General features: G+C 31.2%; 4 protein-coding genes, 1 long non-coding RNA gene and 2 other non-coding genes across 12 annotated transcripts in view; 2 read left to right on the top strand and 5 right to left on the bottom strand.

Annotated features, from left to right (window-relative positions):
* Positions 1-27,036, bottom strand: part of LOC145199530 (uncharacterized) — a 300,653-nt gene that overhangs the window by 159,652 nt on the left and 113,965 nt on the right. The gene's annotated exons all lie outside the window — the stretch shown is intronic.
* The window catches only part of LOC149877590 (uncharacterized), a 375,375-nt gene that overhangs the window by 272,490 nt on the left and 75,849 nt on the right, over positions 1-27,036 (bottom strand). The window lies entirely within an intron of this gene.
* The window catches only part of LOC149877591 (uncharacterized), a 127,978-nt gene that overhangs the window by 25,100 nt on the left and 75,842 nt on the right, over positions 1-27,036 (bottom strand). The gene's annotated exons all lie outside the window — the stretch shown is intronic.
* On the top strand, positions 3,200-5,734 carry LOC149877599 (uncharacterized). The gene is made up of 2 exons (XM_090074242.1): positions 3,200-4,577; positions 4,653-5,734. The coding sequence occupies exons 1-2, from the start codon at positions 3,728-3,730 to the stop codon at positions 5,732-5,734; spliced, it is 1,932 nt and encodes a 643-aa protein (XP_089930368.1). The 5' UTR covers positions 3,200-3,727.
* On the bottom strand, positions 6,307-8,149 carry LOC149877597 (uncharacterized). The gene is made up of 3 exons (XR_016448024.1): positions 7,950-8,149; positions 7,368-7,839; positions 6,307-7,135 (listed from the first exon to the last, which is right to left on the bottom strand). It is a non-coding gene; the product is annotated as an uncharacterized LOC149877597 (long non-coding RNA).
* Positions 7,950-8,038, top strand: Trnay-gua (transfer RNA tyrosine (anticodon GUA)). The gene is given in 2 exon segments: positions 7,950-7,986; positions 8,003-8,038. It is a non-coding gene; the product is annotated as a tRNA-Tyr (tRNA).
* On the bottom strand, positions 16,870-16,941 carry Trnad-guc (transfer RNA aspartic acid (anticodon GUC)). Its single transcript has one exon. It is a non-coding gene; the product is annotated as a tRNA-Asp (tRNA).

Here is a 27,036-nt window from a genome sequence, read left to right as displayed (position 1 = left end):
ATTATTATTATTATTATTATTATTATTATTATTATTATTATTATTATTATTATTATTATTATTATTATTATCATTATTATTATTATATGATGATGATGATGATGATGATGATGATGATGATGATGATGATGATGATGATGATGATGATGATGATGATGATGATGATGATGATGATGATGATGATGATGATGATGTTTTATTAGAAAGTCGCGCGTATCAAAGTTGCAACAAGATTCAAATTAAATTTATAAAAGCCTTTCAAATGATAACTCAATTTTTTTTTTCTTCAAATTTTTGTTTCATAAATTCTATTTTCAAATATATGCTTCATTGTTACAGCTGAAATGATTCTAAATGTTTGTTTTTTAACTATCGGATTTGTAATTCTGGCTTCAAAGCTTCTTGCCATTTACTTGACTATAAAAGTGAAGCGACAGCTAAGCAATATACAGCGTTTAATTCTCATGGTAATTAATTTTACGCAAGCTCAAACAATCGCTTTGGGGAATATAAGATTTATTCCTGGAATATTCTCAGTTAAAGAAAGTGAAATTAATGCACTAGATCTTTATAATACAATTGTACCCTATAGTTTACTTCAATTAGCAATACTTATTTTCGTCACTAATCGTTTTTGTGAAATTTACTTAAATCTGCGGTACAATCAAGTATGGACATATGGAAGACTGAAAATCGCTGTGGGCTTAGTTGTGTTAGTTCACGTTATGGTATTTTTAGTTTTTGTATTTTATCCAAATTCTTATAAGTCCACAGAAAAAATATTTTGCATATACATCTTCCCAACAACTGATTCACTTTTACTTGTTCTTTTAATTATCGCAAATGGATACATTGGGTATCATCTGTATCGTCATTATCAAGTCAGAAGGAGAACCCTGCCAGTTCAACAAAGCATCAGTCTTTCTGCAAATCCAATTGGAACAGTCTCTATGCATAAGAATTCAAAGTTCGCGTTTAGAAGTTTTCTTGTGCCTTATCTTATTGTTACCAACTTTGCTGTCTTCTTTATTGTTCCAGATTTAATATACAGTTGGCTTCTCATCAAAGAGCAAGAAGAAAAACTGAGCGTTAAAATTTTGATTTTACTTTACTACATAGGGTTTGCGTTTGATTTTCTCATATACACTTTTCTCACTCCACCAATCAGAAAGGAGCTAGTTTATATTTTTAACAAGAAGAAAAAGCAGCGACAACTACCACAATAAAAACAATTTGTAATTTAAAATATAGTTCAAAGTCATATACAACTTTAACCGCAGCAGTAAATGGGATTTACAAAAACACAGTATTTCAGAATTCATAGAAGTGCAGAATTTACAGAATTGAAGAATTACAAAAGCCGTCAATTTCATGGATCATTAAACTTTGTTGGTCAAGGAAAATTGTCACCTAGGAAACAGAGCTATGATTGTTTTAATTTTTCATTTGATCAGAAAAAGATAACTATTTCAGTATTTCTAACTGTACGTTTGTACTCTGATCAAAAACCTTACTCATTGATAGAAAGAGAACAAAACTTTAAAAAATTTAGATTTTCAAAATTTGCTTCTTTTTTTTATAGAAATTAAGTTTCGTTATCTCCCTAATAACATTGTTTTAGTTTTTCAATATAGAAAAACATTTTTCAAAGTGTTTGATTGGATTTGAAAAAGAATTAGAAAACAAAGCAAACTAAGGAAAACAAAGAAAAATTTTTTCGTAAAAGTACAGATGGCAATCTCCTACTTGACAAACAATTCATCGAAAACCAAAGTTTACTAAAGCAGCTTATCGAATAGAGCTTTATTAGCGTTCAGATCAAGAATATGCTGAAAAACACCTGTGAAAAGCATAAAAAGATTTTTCATTAAATTTTGATGCTTTTATTACTTGTTTTTTATTGCAAAGGCTTTCGACGGGTTGGAGGGGAGGTTGTTTTTCCCGAAAATTATGTTATATAAAACTTTATTTAAACTTTGAAAATCTTTGCAATTTTTAAATAAAAAATATTTTGATACTTTAATTTTTTTTCAATAAAGAACATTTCCGGAGATTTTGTTTTAAAAAATTATGTTGTTTAACATACTTACCCCTTTCTCCACGATTTTTTTAATAATTCCCCCCTTCTTTATTATTATTATTATTATTATTATTATTATTATTATTATTATTATTATTATTATTATTATTATTATTATTATTATTATTATTATTATTATTATTATTATTATTATTATTATTATTATTATTATTATTATTATTATTATTATTATTATTATTATTATTATTATTATTATTATTATAATTATTATTATTATTATTATTATTATTATTATTATTATTATTATTATTATTATTATTATTATTATTATTATTATTATTATTATATATGAAAACACTGAGGATACCGAAGGTGATAAAAATTCTGAAGATGCTGAGGAACACCTTTAAAAAATGCTAAATGATTTGTAGTAAAATTTAATGTTTTTATTATTTTTTTTCATTGCAATCCTTTCCGAGAGGGAAAGGCAGGGTGTTATGCCTGATAATGAAACTTTTTCAGGCAAAAATAATGTTTTAAAAAACTTTTTTTAAACATTGAAAATCTTTCTAGTCTTCAACTAAAAATGTTGGGCGCTTGTCTGGTTTCGCACCCCCCCCCCCGTCGTTAAAAACGACGCTGCTTTTAACTCCATTTTGAAACTTTTTAACGATAGTTTTAAAACCATAAATTCAAACCGCTGAAAGTATTTACCTGGTTTTTACAAGCGTTTAGAATTACAAAGAACAAAAAAACAATGGTATATTATATATACTAGACGTCTAACTTCAATCCGAAAAGTGAAACGTGGAAGCAATATCTAATTCGGGCTAAAAGCTTATCTTCCAATATAAGATTTTAAATGTTAACACTAAAATAGTGAATTCATGAGCTGAGTAAAGTTGTTCTAATAGATACATGAAAGGAAGTGACATTTTTTCATTGATTTCCAGTTCTTAACAAAGAATTTTGCAAAAAGTGGACAATCGCATTAAAACGTGAGAAGTTTACTACATAAAAGCATTCGGTTCTTTGCAGCAATTATTTTTTACTTATTTAAGTCACTATTAAAACGAGTTTTCGAATTATCTTTAATTTTTTGAGAAATTTAGAGGCTCTCAACATTCATTTTTACTTTTATTTCGCATGTCGGATATATAGTAAAACAGGGTAGAATGAAATAGAGGGCAGAATGAAATAGTTATGACTATGCTTATTCTTTTGTTCTTAATTAATTATTGAATAAACTTTTTGCAAATATTTTTTGATCATGTTGCAGAGGATTTTTTTCTGAATAAGATGATATCAAATTTTAATTTAAAAAAAAAAGTTTTTTTGATAATTTGCTAAGTTTTCGAATGCATGATGATATTTTTTTTCTTTTTTTGAAAAATGGACATAAAACTCTCGGAAATTAAATTTGATACTAGTGAACTTAATATGTTTACTGGTAGAACTTTTTACGCTGGTCAAGAATCTTTTTTCAAAATTAAGTTTGCTATTCAGGGAAAAAAGTTATGAGAAAAAAACGAAAACGGAGACATGTGGGGTTGAATGAAATACGCAAATTGCTCACTTGTTAAATGCGGCTTTTATTAATTAAATCTCAAGTGACCAATTAATGTCTATGAATTTTTTTGTATAAATTTTAAATCAATTCGTGTTAAATCTATTCTAATATAAAATATGCCTCGAAACAAGTTGCTCTCAAAGAAAAAAGGAAAACCATACACCGAAGAGCAAGTTGCGCTTGCAGTGGCTAAAGTACAAAGCGGTGAATTTTCACTTAACAAAACTGCTAAATCATTCAACATACCAGTAGCAACTCTTCACAGGCGTGTCCACGGCATAGGTGAAACAATTGGGAGTGGTTCAAACACGAGATTGTCGCAACAACTTGAATCAACTTTGGTAGATGTCCTAATCAAATTATCCGATTGGGGCTTTGGTAGAACTTACAATGACGTCATCACACTTGTTACCGACTATTTGCAACACCAAGGTCAATCTCATTTGTTTCCTAATGGTACACCAGGGAGAGATTGGTATAAGCTTTTCATAAACCGGTGGAGTCATAAGTTAAGCATCAGGGCCATAGGCAATATTTCATCCTTCAGAGCCGCTTCTTGCACACAAGAAATAGTTGCAAAGTATTTCAACACACTGCAAAAAGAATTCAACGAAGCAGGAATCAATGAAAGTACTTCATGTCATTTGTGGAATTTTGATGAAATTGGATTTTCTGGTGATCAAGGTAAGCAACATATAGTTTGCCGGCGTGGTGCAAAACGTCCATTGAAATTGGTTGGCAACAATGAAAAAATCCATTACACAGTTGGAAATTGCATCAATGCTGCTGGTAATCGTCTTGCTCCATATATTATTTTTAAATCAAAAAAACGCCTGTACAGAAATTGGTGCTTAAGTGGTCCAGACGATGCCGTTTACGCCATATCTCCATCCGGATGGATGGAAGATAAGCAATTTATGAATTGGCTCACTGGCGTGTATGTTCCTGCCATTAAAAAAATTCCAGGTAATTAGTTTAATCTTTACTTTAATCAATTAATTACTTAATTAAATAAATCTAATTATAGTTATCCAATTATAGGCATTCATATTTTAGTCGTAGATGGACATGTGACACATGTCACCTATCGGGTCGTACTTACTTGTATCAAAAACAATATCTTGTTAATTTGCTTACCAGCTCATTCGTCACACATTCTGCAGCCACTAGATGTCGGTGTTTATTGTCATGTCAAAAGAGTTTGGCGCAAATTACTTCAACAATTTTATGCAGAGACAAAGTTCAGTAACTTATCAAAAGAATGTTTTAGCCAACTGCAAGCAAAACTTTTTAGCTCTGGTGAGGTTTTTACGCGCACCCAAATAGTTAGTGGATTTCAGAATACTGGCTTGTTTCCACTCGACATCAGTAAAATCGATCAGTCAAAATTGCAAATTGCTAATACGTTTGAAACACCGTCATCTCAACCTGAGCCTTCATCATCTCAACCACCAGAATCTATGAAAGTACCACAACCACTACTAGCACCAGAAACTACACCATCTCAGCCACTGCTATCTGAATCTATATCAACAACATCTAGCATCAGCATTTGTTGCATAGCATCAGCTTCAAAGTCACCTCCAAAGCCAACTCGCCTGCAAACAACCTTCAATAGTCTAGTAACTCCGGCTATTCAAAAGGAAATTCAAAAAGAGGTTGAAAAACAATTGCAATCGGCCCAATCGCTTGCAGCAGCTTTGCAACAAATGTTTCGTATCCAACACGTTGATACAAAAAAACGAAAAAATGTAGATGTACCAAGGTTCGATGGGGAGTGTCTTAGTAAACCTGAAATACTCGAAAGATTGAAAGATGCTGAGAGCAAAAAAGCAGCAAAGCAAGCTAAAAAACAACGTAAGCTAAGCTTTAATGACGAGCTGCAAATAAATCAAGCAACAACAGCAACTCCAACAACAATAACAGCTGCAAACCAAGTGAAATGTAAAAAGTGCCGTAAAGTTTTAGGCGAAGCTTCAACAAGTCAATACATGGAATGGTATCAATGTGAAAATTCAAAATGCAAGGCTTGGCTTTGTCAAACATGCATACCAAAGCGATATGTAAAAGGCGCTGAGTTTTATTGCACCAAAAAGTGCCGCACAAGTGACAATTCAGTTTAACCTCTAGTACCTCTTTATGACTTAATATCATCACAAAAATAAAGTTTTTTTTATTTGGTTGTTTTTAATTGCTATTATTGGTTGTTTTTTAAATTGTTATTATTGGTTGCTTTTTGTTTTTTTTAATTAAGTGTTGTTTTAATTACATATTGATTTGCGTATTTCATTCTCCCCGAATGTGGGGTAGAATGAAATAAAATTTTTTTTCAATTAAATAAAGTTTCTTAAAAAACTAAAAACTTTTTTTACTTGATTTGTATATATTTAAATACAGCTCAAATTCCTCTACAACTTTAAAAAAAAAAAAATTAAAAACTTTTTTCTCTTAAAAAAAAATTCATTAAAGTTCTTAACTATTTCATTTGACCCCATTTTACTCTAGCTCTTATTCTTATTACAAATGGTAGATTAAATTTGTAAACAAAAAAAGCGGCTTCACTTTTCGTCCAATTAAATCCCGCAAGTTCGACATCTAGTATATACAGTATTGTGAAAAATTTAAGAACCACCCAAAAAAAAATCATAATTTATTTTTATTTTTAAATTTTTATTCAACCGAAAATATTTTTCTGGTAAAAAATAATAATAATAAATTTTAGAAAACAGACAAACAAAATAAAAAATATTAATAATTATAAAAACTTTTAAACAAATAAAAAAAAATGTATTTAAAGTTTTATAGGTAGTTTTTATTAAAAAAAAAAATTGTGAAAAAGTTAAGAACCACAGAACAAAAAAACGGTAACTTTTACCTAATACCGCGTAATTCTACCATGAATTTTTTAGCAATCCTTTATACGATTTGGCATTGAGTCTATTAAATTTTCTAAAATATATATTTGGGAACATTTCCAAGTATTGCTGGTAAAATATTGCGCAACTCCTCAAGGCTCCTTGGTGCTTTCTTGACAATCTCTTAATTAAGCCAACTCCAAAGATTTTCAATGCAATTTAGATCTGGGCTATTTGGTGGCCAAGTTAGACGCTCAATATTTTTGCTTTCGAACCATTCAGAGACAATTTTAGCCCTGTGACATGGTGCATTGTCTTGCTGAAAAATTTGCTCAAGTGCATCAATTGACGGTAACAAGTTGTTGTTTAAAATATCGACGTAATAAATAGAGTTGAGTCGACCATCAAATAATTTAAACATACCGAGACCATGGTATGTCATGCAGCACCATATTCCAACCGACCCGCTACCTTGTTTTGTTCTTTGAACGATACAATCGAGATTATACTTTTCTGAAGGCTGCCTGCGAATTATAATTCGGTTTTTTCGGTTATCAACTTCGATATTCATCTCATCACTGAACTTTACTGTCCTCCATATATCGCGAGGTTAGAATTATTTTGTTCTATCTCCAAGTTTAAATGTTGGGAGAAAGTTTTTGATTTTTTCTAAAAGTAAAAATTGTTTAAAGTTTTAGCTATTGTTAAAGAAATAAAAAAAAGTTTTAGCTATTGTTAAAGAAATAATAACTTATGCTTAAAATAATTTATGTTTAAGCAAATTATTTAGAAAAAAAATTAAAAAATAATGCGTATTTTAAAAGTTATTATTACTAACTAAAATTAATAACTCATTTTCTCCCAACTTTTAAAATTGGAGATAGAACAAAATAACATTAACCTCGCGATATGTTTAGACCATTCTTTGACGCTTTGGCAAAATTAATTATTAAATAATAATTCATAACTTAAGGAGAGTTTTCTAATGCCCGTTGATAGTAAGCGTATTGCTCCTCGATCATTTTTACATCTGCACAAGAAAAGCACCAAAAAAAGATTTCAACATTTTTTTGCGCTTGAAAACGGAAATACACATTCTTGGTGAGCGTAGTTTTAGTTCGGGTGGCTTTGAATGGCAGCGATGAATATGCATCCACATGGTTCAACGCACTCTGCTATCTGGCCTCAAAGCCAGATGAATATTAATTCAGTTTTTGAAAATTATATAAAATGCTTACTTTTGATGCGCCAACTGCAATATTATTAACATTTCCTGAAGAAAAAACTTTTCCCCATATCAGACATATTTGTTTTTTTTCTGCTCATTAAATAACCTTGCTTTATTGAAGTTATGATTCCACCCGTAGAAAAAACTGAAACAGGAAAAAGAGTTTTAAAAACCAATTTGTTGTTAAGTGTCGTTTTCTTTATTAAGTCAAACAAAAAAAATGAATAATTATTAAAAATTTTTCTAAATAAGTACCCTTCGATAGCTCAGTTGGCAGAGCGGGAGACTGTAGAATTTGATGTATAGTTATCTCTAGGTCGCTGGTTCAAATCCGGCTCGGAAGACGTCTCTTTTGGTTGGATAAAAAAATTTTCGAGAACATTTCCTTTTTTCTTAGTTATTTGATAAATCTTTAGAGCTGTTTTCATGTATCATGTTTTTCTTTTCGAAGGGATTTTCTTTTAAAAAAAAACTAATTTTATGAAATAAATTCTCAAAAGCAATATTTATTTAAAAACTTATCTCATTATAACAGCCATTAGGGTAATTCCGCATCAAATCACCCAAAATTTAGTAAATTTTGAACCATGTGTCTTCCTTTTGTGTTATATTTTGACACATTATTCCTTATTATAAAAAAATATTACATGCAAAATTTTAGCTAAAAATGTTGAGCGGTTGACAAGATACTGCAATTTTAATACTGACCTGGTTTCCCAAAATGACCCGGTTTTCATAACATTCTGAAAAAACATTTTTCTTAAAAAAATAAGAAATAAAAATGGCAAAAATATGAAAATAAACATATATAATGTTTTTTTGATGCTGAATTCAATAAAAGTACTTAAAATGCTCAAATATAAAAGGAACATGCTTAAAAGTTAATAAAACAACTGGTTTCTATAAACCAACTTTGGGGCCCAATATCTCAAAACACCCCTGTCAAATTTTTTTTTTTTTTGCTGTTAACATTTTCAACTGCTTATAATCTTACTAGGCACAAAAAATCTAACTGGAAAAACAACTGAAACTTATGGAACTTTAATTTCAATGATCTATTGTTTCAAGAAATTCCCAAAAAATATTTGTAAATAAAATAAAAATAAGTTAATCGTAATTTAAACAGTCACTTAAATATACAAGATTTTTAAAGGTATCGAAGATGTAAGTTATTTTGACTGTGTTTGTAATAGTTTACAATATTGTTCCCATTTTACTTGTACTTCCTCTATTTCAGCATTTTCAAACACATAGTTTCTACCGGAACTAGAGCAAGCTTGTGGAACAGATAGTTTTTTCAATATGTTGGTGTTGGGAATAAAACAGTAGTCGTCTCTTTCAGGCCAGTTAAAACAGATTGATGGACCATTTGGGTGAAGAAATTTAACTTTAGCATCAACTTCTTCTAGGTTGGATTTAGTTACAATGCTGATCCATTACTACACAGACTACAGCTACATAACAACCTAAAGCAACAGTATCAAGTTGAAATATATCTTGTTTCTTTTTAAGATTGTGGATTATTGAATAATTAATGTCCGTACTACACCTCTTTGCCCCAACCCTGTTATCTCCAAGATCATAAATTGATGAAAGCTACCAGTACCAGGTAGAGTTGTTACACCAGTGTATCTTTCTTTTTGCTCTTCATGTTGCAATTGTAAGTCCAATCCCTTTATGTAAATGAAGTTAACAACCTTGATTTTCTCAATACAAAATTCATACATAGCTTCTGATGTGAGAATTTGGTTTCTTATAGTCGTTTTAAACTTTTTTGTGCTGTTAACCTTTTTACAGTACCGCCAATCCCATTGCATGGTGACTTTTCATGGGACGTGGCAAAAAAGTTCCATTCAACTTTAAGGTCAAATTCACTTTCTAAGGTCAAATTCACATAGATTGCAAAAGCTTTTACAATTTTTGTACTGTCCTGCGCAACCATCAGTGAATATATGTAATTTAGACAGATTGGAAAATTTTTTGATAAAGAAATAATTCAAACCTTTTCAGAATCCCTCTATTGTATATTTTTTTACACTGATAGATATTGGTTATTTTCTTTATAGATATATTTATATATATATATACAATCTGCATATATATATATGAAATATATATATATATGAAATTGTTAATTTGTTAAAATTTAAATAAAATTTACCAATAAATATTGTTTTATAACTGAACTTTTTATAAATTAGTAATTATAAACTTTTACAAAATATAGTTGTCAAAATTTTAAAAACAAATGCACATCAATATCACACTTATTCAGTTTTTATATAAAAACAAAACAGGATGTTTTTTTCAGTTGTTAAGATCAAATAACTAAGTTATCATATAATTAAGACTTCCTTAAATATAACAAAATTCTTTTTTTTTTTTTTTTTAAGTTGTCTATAAACTAAATATAATATTTTACAGAATTCTATTTGCATGTTTTTTAAAATAATTTCTTCAAAAAGTAATAAATCATTGAAATTAAAGTTCCATAAGTTTCAGTTGTTTTTCCAGTTAGATTTTTTGTGCCTAGTAAGATTATAAGCAGTTGAAAATGTTAACAGCAAAAAAAAAAAAAATTTGACAGGGGTGTTTTGAGATATTGGGCCCCAAAGTTGGTTTATAGAAACCAGTTGTTTTATTAACTTTTAAGCATGTTCCTTTTGTATTTGAGCATTTTAAGTACTTTTATTGAATTCAGCATCAAAAAAACATTATATATGTTTATTTTCATATTTTTGCCATTTTTATTTCTTATTTTTTTAAGAAAAATGTTTTTTCAGAATGTTATGAAAACCGGGTCATTTTGGGAAACCAGGTCAGTATTAAAATTGCAGTATCTTGTCAACCGCTCAACATTTTTAGCTAAAATTTTGCATGTAATATTTTTTTATAATAAGGAATAATGTGTCAAAATATAACACAAAAGGAAGACACATGGTTCAATGGACTAGGTGATTTGATGTGGAATTACCCATTACCAAATTAATCTCATTATAACAAGCGACACGGCTAAATAAGACTGATGCACCAAAATAGCAAATTGCTGTTATCTTTAATAACTAAAAGGGGGTTGATGTGACTGGTTAGGCGACACCAAATATTTTCGACGAATCCGACAGACTTTAATAAAATTTAACTTCTATTGATTAAAACAATAGATCTATAACTATGAGCAACGAGCATAGTTCATAAAAAAAACATAATTACGTTGCACGTCCATCTTTTATACGTCTATGATGAAACGTTTCATGATGGAACATTTTTACAATTTTTCCGTTGTCAATGATTTTCTTACTGATCTCAAAATACAACTGCGTAGCATATTCTATTGCTTTTTGTTTTTTTTTTTTAAAAAAATTGAAGCCGGGATTAGGCCATCCAAGATGGCGGCGATCAGAGCTCTTAGCGGTGGCCGATGTACATTTTAGAAGGCTTTACAGAAATATGAAAGAAAATAGTTAAATAGAGTTTTGAAAGAAAAATTATAAAAACTTTAAAGAATGATTCTTAAAAAAATTATATAATTAAAGAAATTATTTATTTTAATATTAAAGTTTAAAATATTCGATATAATTTTTTAGTGCAATTTACGATTAATATTTATGCATAATCTATGTACCTTTTAGTTCTTAGTTACCGAATGCAGTGTGCTAGAAAGTTAATAATATATTTGCATGGTAAGCGGCAATGCCTACTTACAATTTTTAGAAACTTTATATTTTGTTCTAATCAAAGAAGATATTTCAAATATAAAAATATTGTTAAATTTAAACTGTATGTTTATAGTTCTGGCATTGTTATAAAAACCTTTTTTACTTTAATTCTGTGTTTTGTTCTTAGGAGATGTTTACATAAGTTTTTTCATTTAAAATTTTTTTAACATAAGATTTTTTCATAAAAATAACGGAATATTTACATAAATTTCAAATATAAATATTTTTTTTATTCAACAAAACATGTTCTTACATATGCTTTTTGAAGCGATATTATTATCAAATATTCATTTAACCGTTCGTTACAACACAGTTCATGCAGCATTTATAACTTTGTAGTAACTGAAAATCTAATTCATAACAATTATTTCATCTTAAAAAGAAACTCAGCTGCCTACCATGCAGCTGTGTTATTTAACTTCTAGCACACAGCATTGGGTAGTTAAGAACTAAAAGGTACATAAATTACATAACAAATGTTAATTATTTGAAATTTGAGACTTCTGCACAAGCAAACAAATACTTTTTCTTCACTACTGTTAAACAAACTGAAACTAAAATTTGTCCTAAGTTTTACTGAGAATTTGCACTTCATTTTATTATATTTATTCTAAAAAACGAAAGTTTATATAAATCAAGTTATTGTTAAGAATATGTTTTGTTAAATAAAAAAAAATATTTATATTTCGGCTTCTTTGTCTGCACAAAAGAGATGTGTAAATTGTACCCCGTTGATCTTTATTCATCTCAGACAATAGATGTGGGACCCATATACCCTTCCTGTATACCTTCCCGGTTTTTTGAAGATGTCTTTGAAATGTTGACCGAGTAGTTTAAAGGGTAATAGCTATTTCATGGATATTCAGTTTGGGATTCGTTTCCTCCAATGTTTTTAAATCGTCATTATCAAAACTTACTAGGCGCCCACTTCGCTCACCATCAGACAAGTCAAAATCACCAATGGAAAATTTTCTAAACCAACGCTGGCACTTATTGACCTTCAATACGTCTCCATACACACCACAAGTTTTTTTTGTTGTGACTGTTTCACTAACAGCTGATAAAAAATAAAACAGCGTGTATTTACATAAATGTTCTTCAGTTGGTTGATCGTCCGCCATTTTACCTCAAAGTAATAAAAATGTTTAAATTCACTTTAGTCACTAAATTCAAGGTTACAATTAAATTGTGCAATAAAACACGTCTGTATGCATTCACGCTCTGAGCTAGACTGAAACAACTATTCCACACTATAAATAATTGATTACTTATGGCTACCACTAATATAAAGGGTGTTTTTTTTAGAGGTATAGAACTTTAAGTTGGCATTACTGTTCAAGATGGCGACCGATTTAACAGGTGACAAGTGATTTATTCTCAGTTTGGTTTGGCAATTCATCATGAATAGACTCACGCCTGAACAACGCTTGCAAATAGTTCAATTTTATTTCGAAAATAATGGTTCTGTGCGGAATACGTATCGCGCTCTACGTCCATTTTATCCTCGACAAAATCATCCATCAGAGCAGTTAATTCGATTAACCATGGAACGTTTTCGCACCACGTTTACTCTTATTGATAACTCGCATCCCCAGAGACGCTGTACGGTGCGTACAGAAGAAGCTATTGCTACTGTAGAGCGTAGCATTGCGGAAGACCCGAATGAGTCTATCCGCCATCGAGCACAGGAGTTGGATCTGTGTCCATCCACTGTATGGAAGATTTTGCGGAAGGATCTTGGTATGCGTGCTTACAAAATCCAACTCGTGCAAGAATTGAAGCCAAACGATCATCAAGCAAGGCGTAGATTCGTCGAATGGGCCCAAAACGAGATTGCCGTTGTTCCCGATTTTCATAAGCGAATTTTCTTTAGCGATGAAGCGCACTTCTGGTTGAATGGTTACGTCAACAAACAAAACTGCCGCATTTGGAGTGAAGATAATCCTCAAGTGTATGTCAAAACACCGTTACATCCAGAAAAAATGACTGTTTGGTGCGCTTTATGGGCTGGTGGAATCATTGGTCCGTACTTCTTCAAAAATAATGATGGCCAGAACGTTACAGTCAATGGTGATAGGTATAGAGCCATGATTACAAACTTTTTCATTCCTGAATTGAACAACCATGATGTCCAGGAGCTGTGGTTTCAACAAGACGGCGCAACATGTCACACAGCTCGTGCCACAATCGATTTATTGAAAGACACGTTTGGTGACCGCCTAATTTCACGTTTTGGACCTGTGAATTGGCCTCCAAGATCTTGTGATTTAACACCGCTAGACTACTTTCTGTGGGGCTATGTAAAGTCATTGGTCTATGCGGATAACAAACGCTTGACCATTTGGAAGACAATATTCGCCGTGCTATTGCCGATATACGGCCACAAATGTTGGAAAAAGTCATCGAAAATTGGACGTCCAGATTGGACTACATCCGAGCCAGCCGTGGCGGTCATATTCCAGAAATTATATTTAAAATGTAATGCCACAAGATTATCTTTCTAATACAAAAAAATTCTTGTCAATCGAATAATCCATCGTTGTTTTATTTCAATTTAAAGTTCTATACCTCTAAAAAAAACACCCTTTATTTATCAATATTTGAGCAAATGACACAAAACTTGATTATCATTAGGGATTGCAATCCCGCACACTTTTCAATCCCGCGGGATCTGCGCGGAATTTTTTAATTTTTGTGCGGATCCCGCGGGATCCCGCGCGGGATTAGTAGGTTTCTTATGCACATTATAAAAGGCAAAATGACAATTGTATTTTTCTTTCAAGTATTTCAGAAAAAATATACTCAACTTATGAAATTGATAAAATAAGGTAAATAAAGCCAAAAAACACAATTCATTTGTAAATCAATATAATTCTTATCATTTAATGAACAAAAAGACAAGCCAAAGTGCATAGAACATCTTTTAGCTTTACATAGAACGTCTATTAGCTTTATTTTTTTTTTTAAATATCAAAATGAGAAAATCATTGTAAGAAATGCGCTCTTAAGAAACAGACCCTACTTAAGGTATTATCACTTAATCTATTCCTCAAAGGACTGCATATGTAACCAGCTGCTAAAAAAGCTCGCTCGGCCTCTACGCTTGTTGGTGGTATGGTCATCAAGTAACTATGCGCTATATCTTGAAGCTTGCCTCTTACTCCATTACTTTTATAGGCAGACATTTCCGGCTTCAATAATTTATTAGTCTAAAGAATCTAAATTTGGTCTCTCCTTTACATTTTCTGTCCAGCTTTTCTTGTCTTTCTGTGTTTGATTTTCCAATTCTTTTTTCAGCGATAGAATTGTAGGAGTAAGTATTTGGGAACTGTTAATAAAATCTACAGCTTCTTTTTCTTTGAGTTCATTTTCTTCGTCGGATTTTTTAAGTAAACTAGTAGTCCATTTAAATTCTTATTACGACGTTGTGTAAACCTCACACGAAGTGCCGCGGCTAAATCTATGCTCAAAAGTGATGATTGCTTTTGCAATTTATCTAGCATAAATTGAAAAGTTGTTTCCGCCGTGACAAGGTTCGATTCTCTCCTGCATAAAAGTTTGAGACCAAGTTTTAGTAGTGCTAGGCAAATAATTAAGTCATTGATTTGGGACCACTCTTCTTGGGTGAAACGAATTTCTGACCCAATATCAATTAAGGCTTTTTCAATACAATACCAAATACCAATCAGCAGATGGTCGGTCAAAATCATTGTCAAACCATATTCTTTATTTATAACTTCATCATCCTCAGTTTTACCATATTCATCTTCTTCTTTACAATTTTCATATGTAGTAAACGATTCTTCGACTTCTCCGCTGTTTTTCTTGTATAAGATATCAATAACTGCAAGTTGTATTCCATGAGCATAACGTAGTTGTTGATAGCAACTAACTTGACGCAATATTCTGCATTACACGATCCATGGATTCGAATCAATCCAAGATTAAAGTGTTTCGCCTCCATATGTAAATTTAAGTTTAAGTATCTCTGACTATTTTGTGATGTCCATTCGTCAAACGTTATTGAAAACTTTTGATTTTGCTTTTTTAGTGATGTGAATTTTTTCATTATATTGACTTTTACAGAATTTGAGAATTTAACTACCATCGATCTTATAGTATTAGGTGAAGTAGGAAGCCGGAAACCACTCTTTGAAAACAAGAACCGTAAATCTGAAGATGTGCAAAAACTATTAAATGTAAAGCCGAACATAGCATGCACTTCGCATTTTCTTTATCACTTTTTTTAAAATATTCCATATAGTTTTAATTTGCGACATGCTTAGTACTTTTGTATTAAAATCTTAATGTAAATAATTTTTAAAGACTTTTTAAAAACTAGTTTTTAAAAGTATATTTTTTATAATTATGCACGCACGTTTTCAATTTCACGTTTTCAGCATACTCATTAACAAAAATTTCAACATACTCCTTAGCGAAAATTTCAACATAATCATTAATTAAACAAAAAAAATTTGAACGAGTTCGACCAATGTTTTGCTAAATAATTATTTATTTTTGAATGATTTTTTTATATTTATAGCTAAGAAAAATATTTTAATAGTTGAAGATCAATTTTTAAATGGATTTGTTTCGCAAATACATTAAACACTTTTAATTTGATATTTTTTTTGTCTTTTTAGTTTAAAAGAATTGACCTTTTTTGTTTAAAAGCAATAGTTTCAAAATCCCGCCAATCCCGCGGATCCCGCAGTAGTTTTTGCGGGATCTCGCATGCCTTAAATTTATTGTGGGATCACGCGGGATTGCGGGATCCCGCAATGCGGGATTGCAATCCCTAATTATCATCAGATTCTAAATTTTCATTTAACCGTTTGTTAAATCCGCCGCCATTTTGGAAGGCCAAAACTGGCTTCAAAAAATTTCCCGTATACACTGTCAAGTTATATTTTAAGATCAGTGGATTTTCTTTTTAAAAACATTTAGCATCGCTTGCCTTTCTGATTCATCACCCTCTTGTAAATCCTTTCCCAATCTAAGCTTTTCTAAAATTCTTTTTCTCCCTATGACATCGAACCAGCTTTTAATATTCAAAAGTTGAATTGTTCACTGAAAAAAGTCCATTTCTGAATTGCCTAATATCCTCATAGACCGATGTTTCCCAACTTGGACCCCGCGTTGGGAAAAACCGGATAATGAGGATAGTAGATCCTAAGCTGATCAGATATTTATTTATAACTATTGTGGACAAATCGCGTTTAATAAAATAAACTTTATATCTGTGATAAAATGAAAATTACAAATGCAGTTTTACATCAGTAATATAAACAAATTCGTTGATAATAATCAAAAAAAAAAAAATTTTTATAAAACCCTCTTTCTAATTTCAAAAGTTCTGTAAGATGCATTTTGTACTCAACCACTTAACAAAGCTTAACAAACCTATAGATTTTTTTTTAATTTAAAAATGTTTCAAATTGGAGAAAAAAGTGATGTACCTCCCCGGCGGGGAATCGAACCCCGGTCTCCCGCGTGACAGGCGGGGATACTTACCACTATACTACCGAGGATTACATGAATCGGTAAAATTTATATATATTTTATAGTTAAAATAAAATCCGTTTATCTGTTGAAGAATATTCTCAAATGGTTTTGTTAAGTACCGTCAAACGCGGTGACTATGAACGCTTTTTAAACACTTTTGCATCATGTAACAAAACAGTTAGTCTAATCGCTACTTTCTTTTTTTAACAGAAAATTATACTATCCAGCTTCCAGAATTGGTTCTAGGCCTGATAAATATTATAAAGTAAATACCTTAATTTTCTTATTTTATACAAGCAATTCGTATTTTTAAAACTGGGTGACTGAAAACGAAATTCGGGGTGACTTTGAACACGACATAATGTTTTTTATTTCTTAAATTATGGATAGATTAACATGTTGCAAGGGGAGAAAAATACTGTTAAAGATCAAACAGATAGTTATACCATGCTTTTTTGGAGCTTGATTTCCAAATTTTACGTTTTTATGGAGAGTTTTAAGCGGAATGTTATATGCTTTAGCTGCTTTCCTGATAGTACATCCGTGGTTTTTCACTAGGGATTGCAATCCCGCATTAATTTAGCGCATGCAAGATCCCGCAAAAACTACTGCGGGATCCGCGGGATTTGCGGGATTTTGAAACAATTGCTTTTAAACAAAAAAGGTCAATTCTTTTAAACAAAAAAGACAAAAAAGATATCAAATTAAAAGTGTTTATTGTATTTGTTAAACAAATCAATTTAAAAATTTATCTTCAGCTATTAAAATATTTTTCTTAGCTATAATTATAAAAAAATCATTCAAAAATAAGCAATTATTTAGCAAAACATTAGTCGAACTCGTTCAATTTTTTTTTTGTTTAATTAATGATTATGTTGAAATTTTCGCTAATGAGTATGTTCAAATTTTTGTTAATGAGTATGTTGAAAACGTGAAATTGAAAACGTGCGTGTATAATTGTAAAAAATATACTTTTAAAAACTAGTTTTTAAAAAATTTTTAAAAATTATTTACATCAAGATTTTAAAACAAAAGTACTAAGCATGTCGCAAATTAAAACTATATGGAATTATGATAAAAAGTGATAATGAAGAAAATGCGAAGTGCATGTTATGTTCGGCTATTTTAAAAATTAATCAAAGATCAACTAAAGGGTTATTAATCCATTTAAAAACTAAACGTGGCACCGATTTAAAATCAAACGTTTTACAACAAGACGGAGCTTCAACTTCAAAACAGCATGAATCAGTTGAACTAGAGCCTAAAATATACATCGACTGCGAAGACGAAGAAGTAATTCCATCGAAAAAAGTCAGAACAATTGACACATTTTTCGTAAAGGAAATTTCTATGGAAAAAAATGGTATCGCGCATGGTTGCAAAAGATGGCTTTACATTTAATAGTTTTTGCACATCTTCAGATTTACGGTACTTGTTTTCAAAGAGTGGTTTCCGGCTCCCTACTTCACCTAATACTATAAGATTGATGGTAGTTAAATTCTCAGATTCTGTAAAAACCGATATAATGCAAAAACTCACATCACTAAAAAAGCAAAATCAAAAGTTTTCAATAACGTTTGACGAATGGGCATCACAAAATAGTCAGAGACTATTTTGTACATATAGAGGCGTACATATAGTACATATATAGGCGTACATATAGTACATATATAGGCGTACATATAGTACATATATAGGCGTACATATAGAGGAGTACATATAGAGCTTAAATGTACATATAGAGGCGAAACACTTTAATCTTGGATTGATTCGAATCCATGGATCGTGTAATGCAGAATATTGCGTCAAGTTAGTTTCAGAAAGGCTAAATAGCTTCGATATTGACCTCCAAGAAGACATTATTGCCATGACCACTGATAGAGCAAGTGTGATGGTAAAAGTCGGTAAAATGATGTCTTGCTATCAACAGCTATGTTATGCTCATGGAATACAACTTGAAGTTATTGATATCTTATACAAGAAAAACAGCGAAGAAGTCGAAGAATCGTTTACTACGTATGAAAATTGTGAAGAAGAAGATGAATGTGGTAAAACTGAGGATGATTTTGGACCGAGCATCAGCTGAATTGGTTAGCAATTACAAAGATCTCATGAAAAAAGTGAGAAAGGTTGTAAAAATATTTAAAAACTCTCCTGTCAAAAAGGAAATATTTACAGAAAGATATCCTACAAGAACACGGGAAAAAGCTTCAGTTGATTCTTGATTGTAACACTAGGTGGGACAGTATGTTCGATATGTTAGAAAGATTTCATAGACTAAAAGTGTGTATTGAAAAAGCCTTAATTAATGTTGGGTCAGAAATTCGTTTCACCCAAGAAGAGTGGTCCCAAATCAATGACTTAATTATTTGCCTGGCACCACTAAAACTTGGTCTCGAACTTTAATGCAGAAGAGAATCGAACCTTGTCACGGTGGAAACAACTTTTCAATTTATGCTAAATAAATTGCGAAAGCAATCATCACTTTTGAGCAAAGATTTAGCCGCGGCACTTCGTGTGAGGTTTACACAACTTCGTAATAAGAATTTAAATGGACTACTAGTTTACTTAAAAAATCCGACGAAGAAAATGAACTCGAAGAAAAAGAAGCTGTAGATTTTATTAACAATTCCCAAATACTTACTCCTACAATTCTATCGCTGAAAAAAGAATTGGAAAATCAAGCACAAAAAGACAAGAACAGCTGGACAGAAAATGTAAAGGAAAGACCAAATTTAGATTCTTTAGACTTTGATAAATTATTGAAGCCGGAAATGTCTGCCTATGAAAGTAATGGAGTAAGAGGCACGTTTCTAGATATAGCGCATAGTTACTTGATGACCATACCACCAATAAGCGTAGAGGCCGAGCAAGCTTTTTCAGCTGCTGGTTACATATGCAGTCCTTTGAGGAGTAGATTAAGTGATGATACTTTAAGTAGGGTCTGTTTCTTAAGAGCCCATTTCTTACAATCATTTTCTCAATTTGATATTTCAAAAAACAAATAAAGCTAATAGTTCTACGTAAAGCTAAAAGATGTTCTATGTACTTTGGCTTATCTTTTTGTTCATTAAATGTTAAGAATTATATTGATTTACAAATGAATTGCGTTTTTTGGCTTTATTTACCTTATCTTATCAATTTCATAAGTTGAGTATATTTTTTCTGAAATACTTGAAAGAAAAATACAATTGTCATTTTGCCTTTTATAATGTGCATAAGAAACCTACTAATCCCGCGCGGGATCCCGCGGGATCCGCACAAAAATTAAAAAATTCCGCGCGGATCCCGCGGGATTGAAAAGTGTGCGGGATTGCAATCCCTATTTTTCACTTTATTTACTGCTGCTTGTAAGTCTTTTTTGCTTGTAAGTCTTTATGTGTGTAATTTGTTTTGTAACCTCGGCTATTTTCCTTTCTTTTGTAACTTCGAGGCATAGTTCTGTAAATCAATAAGAAAAACTTGAATTCATGATAAAAGAAAATGCCATTTTTAAATGAGCAAATAATCATTTACTGAAAAGTTACACCCTTGTTGAATTTAAAGTTACACCCTTGTTGAAATGCTACACCCTTGTTGAATTCTTTAGAACAGTATGTACCTGAACTTGATGTGTAGCAACTTTTATAGAGTTTTGATGCGCACTTCTTAAGATATAACTTGATAAGTCAACTAACTTCCCGAACAATGTAACTCATGCTGTTGATATTCGATAAAGAAAAGCTGAAAAAGAAAAATATTTTGCTCAGCCTAAAGTTAGGTTTTAAATATTATATTTAATGCAACTGGATCAAAATAACACACAACTTAGATCTACTGTGTGTGTTGTTTCACCTTTTAGTTAACTTGGTACTGATGTTCATAGTCACCTCGATGTTCATAGCTACCCCCGTTGACGGTGAAAAAGGTCCATTTTGTTAAAAAAAATTTGATTATTTTTAAAAAAATAACTAAAGTCGAACCGCAACAACTGCAATAATCACATTTTCACACGGTCTTTTGGCAGTTAAACAAAATTTAGGGCCTGTTTATATGGAAAGCGGGCTGGCTCGTTTGTCGAGATCTCGGCGTCATCAATATTTTAACTTAATTTTATTTTGCGTTTATATGAATAAACGAGCTGGCCCGGAAAGCGATCCGGGCGAGTTCGTTTATTCATATAAACGCAAAATAAAATTAAGTTGAAATATTAATAACGTCGATATCTCGGTAAACGGGCTGGCTCGGCAAACGAGCCAGCCCGCTTTCCATATAAACAGGCCCTTAATATATATCCTTATGCTATTCAAACAATCCGGTAAGTAAAATTTCTTTGTTTCACCATTTCGTCGTGTTGGTTTGACAAGGTTCTAACTGATCCGCGAGTAGTTTTGAGTAAATCAATGTTAAAAATTGTTATGTTCCTACCATCAAAAATTATTAAAATCCATCGATAAAATATTTTACTCATGATAACATAAGCATTTGCTATAAGTATTGCTATTTTTTATCAAAAAATATTTCACTCTTCATAAAAAAATGAATACCCCTCAAAATGCAGTTAGAAGCTTGTCATAGTGAAACAATCATATTCTCACTATGACAAGGTTCTAACTGCTGCTTAACGGTAGTTAGAAACATGTTAGTTACTTTGAAAGTGACTGACGCAGTTAGTTACTTTAAATTTTGTAACTGAAACAATAATATAATAAAAAGCTAATTTTTATAAATTAGGTAATTGTTTCAGTCACAAAACAAGGTTACAACATTTTGTTTACTCTTTTTTTTTTTTTTTGTGCTACATTTTTTGGTAAGTTTTAAAATCATTACATTAAGTACAACCCTTAAAAGTTTTTCATGTTTATTTTATAGGCGAAGTACAACTTGATAGCAATCTCTGTCCTCGAGAGGCATAAGCGGAAATGCACCTTTAATATCTTTTTTTTTTAAGTCTGCATATTCCTTTGTACAATTTTGAACTTGTTGCTGCATTTTTTCTGTTAGGTTTTTCATTGAACTTGACATTCGCACAGTTCATAGGTCCATTGCGATCATGGCTAGATTTAAAATGTATAATGCGAGTTGTTTAGGTAAATATTAGATCAGCAACGTTAGAAAAAGGAACTGACTTGTAATTAAACAGCTTTGCTGTTACTGAATACTCCTTGAAGTCATGTGGTTTCATTTGAATGATACGACAAGGATTTTTTCTGTTAACTTGTTTCAACATCCCTATCAATCAAATTGGACTATAAAAATCTCATTTCCTCATGAGCTTTTCAATTTCGCTAAGGGCATGATCCACCTCTTGGACGCATGAATGACCTGAAGGGAATATTTCATAGGGATTGAGTTAATGCTAGGATTGTCTCTTAAAAAATGTAACACAGCATTTGATAATATACTATTCCGATTTTGAGGAACGCAGGAGTTAGACCAAGTAATTAAATCACTTACGTCGTTTTCCTCTGCCACATCACTCAAAACTTTGCAAAAAGCACTGGCAAGATCATTGCCGCTTCTTCCCGCCATTGATTCAGTCCATAGTGCACAGTACACTTTTTTGGTTGTTGAAAAATAAGCTTTCAAATTATACAAGCTTAGCTTTCTCAGATAAAAAAGGGAACTAATTTCTGCATGCGGTTTCAATATAACATTTTGAAGGTCAAAAAGTAAAACCGGAACATTATTATCTTTTTTTTCTTTAGCTCGTATATCTCTTATTTCTTTTTAAAAACTTGATGTCTTTCAAAGTCTTCTCTCAATTTTTCAGACATAGTATCAGTGTTTTCAGCAACTTTAAACTTTTCACAAAGGTCGCATCTATCCTTTTTGGGAATGTGAAAACCAAGATTGAATTAGGTGGAGAAAATATGGTAGTAAATAGATTTTTTTACTAGCTCAAAATTTTCGTTTATACATTTCTCTTTGTAAAGATTATACATTTTTGAAATATTAAGGTGACTCAAGGTATTCTCTATTGGTACTTACACGATAATGTGACTCAACTGTTGGAAAAGGTTTTGATGTGATCCTTAGCTGAGTTGGTGTACGTTTTGGTGCACTGTGCGGTGTACGTATTCCATTCATGATTTTACCTCGTAGATCTTGTGCAGGAGTATTTGTTTTAACATCTTTGGTGTTGTGAGCTGTGTAAACAAGCTTTTGTGAAATTGGCAGTGTAGTTAGGTTAAATGTTTTGCAAACACGGACTTTTTCTCCTTTTACATGAAAAAAATATCTATAGGCGTAATTCCTTTTTGAAAAAATTTGTTTTTCAACGTGGTCATCAGTTTTTATTTGCATTTTCACTACAATTGTTTTCCTCGTGGTTTCTCTTTTAACTACGCAGCCTGGTTTTTATTATTGCTACAAAAACGTTTTGTTACAAGTTGTTTAAATTTTAATATTACTGATATTTTTTATTTAACAAGTTAAAATAAGTTACTTTGTAAGATCAACGTTCCAAAGTGCACATATATCGACTAACCGTTGTAGTTAAGTAAAGAAAAATGAAGAAGTATTGACTTACTTTTTGGGGTAGGCACTGCAAAATATAGTTAGATCGACTTACCTTAAGGGAATGGCGCGGCAAATTGTGCTTACATTGACTGCGGTAAGTTTGTAAATTTATTAATGCAAAAATAAAATTTAGCTGTTTATGAACAATCTTTTAATTACTTTAAAATAAAAAAATCATTTTAGCTAATAAATCCCCTTTTATTTTGAATTATAATAGTTATTTCTATGCTAATCGAAAACAGTATTTTGTTTCGCAATGTGACAGGTGTCAATTTGAGTAACGTTATAAAAAAGATTTTTTTAATTTTCAAATAATACCTTTAATGGTATTTTATTCTACATCGGTGTCAAATTAGAACACTTTTCCTTGATTTTCAGACCTAATTTTTATATGATTTTTGATGGGTATAAAATTCTCTATCATAATAATTAGTTAATAAAAACCAGCAAGAGATTATTAAGTTATTGTTAGTTAGAACCTTGTCAAACTATATATTAGTTAAATAAAGCTAATTCCGTTTCTTGAAATGATGTTAGAAAGTTTGTAATTTTAAAATTTTGAAATTAAAATCCGACGTGCGTAAAGGAGCAAAACATGTCGAAAGTGTTTGCTAGTCAGTCAAGTACTCTGTCAACACAAAGTCTAGGCGAGGTTGATACTGAAAACGAAGAAGGAAGTGAACGTAAAAATCCAATACTATTTTCAGATCTAAATGACCTGCCTCCCCATAAAAGCGAAATAAATTTCTAATCAGTTTAATTTCTTTGTTTAGTGCCGGTAAATTTTACACAAGTGCTAATTGCCTTCATGAATTGCTTAAAGCTGCTCAAAATCAAAAGACAATTGGAAGCATTCAAATTTGTTCAAAATTAATTTTATTTATTATGATTAATTATTTTGCGTAACTTTTATTAAAATTTTCAACTCAAATGGCCGCCTAAAAACTGAACCGTTCCCGTACTCTAGATAAAGAGGAAAGAGGTGCACAACAGAAACGTTCCCTAGTATGGCAGTATTTCCAGGAATTAACTGATTCTGAAAAAAAACCCGTTGTTCATCTGCTGCAAACTTTGTCCTTGCAATCGTTCGAAGTTCTTGACGGCAAACAGATCATCAACGTTAACTGGTATGCGTCACCTTCAGTCTCGTCATTCGAAAGAACACCTCGGTTTATCGAAAGCTCGATTTATTAAAAGCTGGACTTCGTGTACGAATTGTGAGGAGGGAGAACTAAAATAAAAACGACGATCGGTAAAAAAACTATACACAAGATGGTTCACCAACTCTTCAGATAAATAAGTGATAAAGCGTTAGAAGAAAAATTAAAAACAGCTGAGAAAAGGCGTAAACGCGAAGACTCGTAAATGATAAAGCGACAATAAGAAACGTTAAAAACAACGATCAGAAAAAATACACACAAGATGACTCGTCCACTCTTCATATAAATAAATGATAAAAACAAAAAGAATTAAGTAAAAAACAACAACTGAGAAAAGATGTGAACGCGAAGACTCGTAAACGATAAAGCGATAATTAGAAAAGTCAAAAACAACGGTCAGAAAAGAATTATACACGATGATTCACCGATCTATCACGAAAGTAAACGATAAAACGGAAAGAAGAAAAGTTAAAAACAACTGAGAAAAAACGTAAACATGAAGACTCATCAACCCGCTATATAAATAAATGAAAAGATATCGCAACTGGAAAACAAGCAAAAACTATAAAAGCTCAAAAAGAAGGAATCTAATAGTTAGTTGAGAGAATTAGAGATAGAGATTAGAGCGACTGATGAGTACGGTCGCCTCTTTAGAGGAAGAGATTTAAAAGAGAAATTTGAGAGAAAAGAGTTTTTAATAGATTTAAAGAGGATTTTAAAGAAGAGAAAGAATTTTGTGATAAGAAGAGTACTTTGATAAACAAGCAGTTTTATAAGCAGTCTAATAAGCAGTTGAATAAAAGAAGATTTAATTTAAGAAGAGATAATTGTAATAAAAGAAGATATAAAAGAAAGAGGAGTAATTGATACAAACAGTATTGAACACAGCAAGAAGCGTAAGAGAATATTATTTGTATTATACAAAAGTTATAAGAGTAAGAGTGCTAACCTTTACACATTAATAGGACATTTGTTGATTTTTATTATATTATAGAATATACTGAGGACGGCATTATAAGTTTTGCCCTTTTAGATTAAACCTTGGCCATTTCTTACCAAACTATCCCCAAACTTCGCCCTTACCTAACCAATTACAGCCAGACCATTAACGCAGCAAAAATGAAGAAAGTTGAACAAGACATTCCAGCATTGAGGGGCCTCCACCTGTTTTGTGTCACTAACAAGGGCCTGAATATTGTTGCTAAAGTCAGAGATATAGTTTGCAATCGGGAAACAGAACAACCTATGTTACAAAGCAAACTGAACAGAATTTTTCATATTCTTCATCATCATTTTCATATTCTTCCTCATCATTTTCATATTCTTCATTTTCATTTTCATATTCTTCATTTTCATCTTCATTTTCATTCTTATTCTTCATATTCATCATTTTCATATTCTTTATCATCATTTCAAGAAAGCAAGTGGGATAGAAAGAAGCAAAACTGGCACCTCGATGCAAACACCTCAAGCGGTCAAAGACAGCCACGATGCGTGGCAGCCAGAGTTCTTTGGTCTTCTAAAAAAATTGCGCAAGCTGACTGCCCTTGCTCATCAGTCAAAAATATTCAAGTAGTGCCTTAGAATGCTTGTGAAATGAAGAAAATTCAGTTCAAGAAATTGTTGCCATCTTCCCAAACCCGTTGGAATTTAAAGAATGCCACCATCGAATCAGCCTTAGAAATCAAACCAATCTGGTCCTTCTTGCTGGATACTCAAAACATGGACGTGATGCATCGGAACAAACTGAAAATTTCCAGAAGTTAACTCCGACGCCAGACGAGTTCGAAAAACTGGAGGAGTTCTATAAATTTTTAAAAAAAATTCTACTGACCAGCGAAACATTGAGCGCAGACAATTCCTCTGCCAAAAGGCCTGGGAAAGAAATTTGCTCTTCAATTCAAAACAGAAGTCAGTTCCGAAATCAAAATGTTTGGTTCCAGATAAATTGTCTACCTGGTTGTTAACTACATGGACTCTTGTTACAAATATAAGTAAAAAATTATTTAAAAATACTATTAATCAAAATTTGCAATCAAACTGGCTGTAGTCTACTTTTGTGCAAAATCCCAATCCACCATTAGAGATGTCAATTGTAACATCTAAAGTTGATTAAAATCCACCATTAGAGATGTCAAAAGTAACATCTAAAGTTGCTAATATTAATAAGTGCTACCAATGATCTGATGTAATGCAATCGCAAAAGTTGCGAATAATTAAACGATATGAGAGATGCAGATAAACATTCAACAATTACCATAGTCTTTAAACTTATTTAGCTGCTTTTAATAAATTTATGTAAATTACTTGTTAATTCAACTAATGTCCATGCATTTTTTGTCATTGATTTTTAATGTATTTTGAATAATAATAATTTTACTACAAAAGAATTTAATAAATCGATTTCTATTTCTTCCTAACAAATCGGTTAAATTCGTTTTGTCAACAGTCTACTAAAGA

Source organism: Hydra viridissima, unplaced genomic scaffold, assembly GCF_058129835.1.
Source record: "Hydra viridissima isolate aposymbiotic clone 2 unplaced genomic scaffold, HvirCarnegie_v1 scaffold_16, whole genome shotgun sequence".
Taxonomy (NCBI): domain Eukaryota; kingdom Metazoa; phylum Cnidaria; class Hydrozoa; order Anthoathecata; family Hydridae; genus Hydra; species Hydra viridissima.
The sequence above is the reverse complement of the archived record's forward strand: the minus strand, read 5'-3'. Positions and strand labels throughout refer to the sequence as shown.

Excerpts from the sequence above, each read along its gene's own strand:
- LOC149877599 (XM_090074242.1), top strand. The coding sequence starts at position 3,728 with ATGCCTCGAAACAAGTTGCTCTCAAAGAAAAAAGGAAAACCATACACC. Across the intron at positions 4,578-4,652 it reads TGCCATTAAAAAAATTCCAG|GCATTCATATTTTAGTCGTA; the intron begins GTAATTAGTTTA and ends ATCCAATTATAG.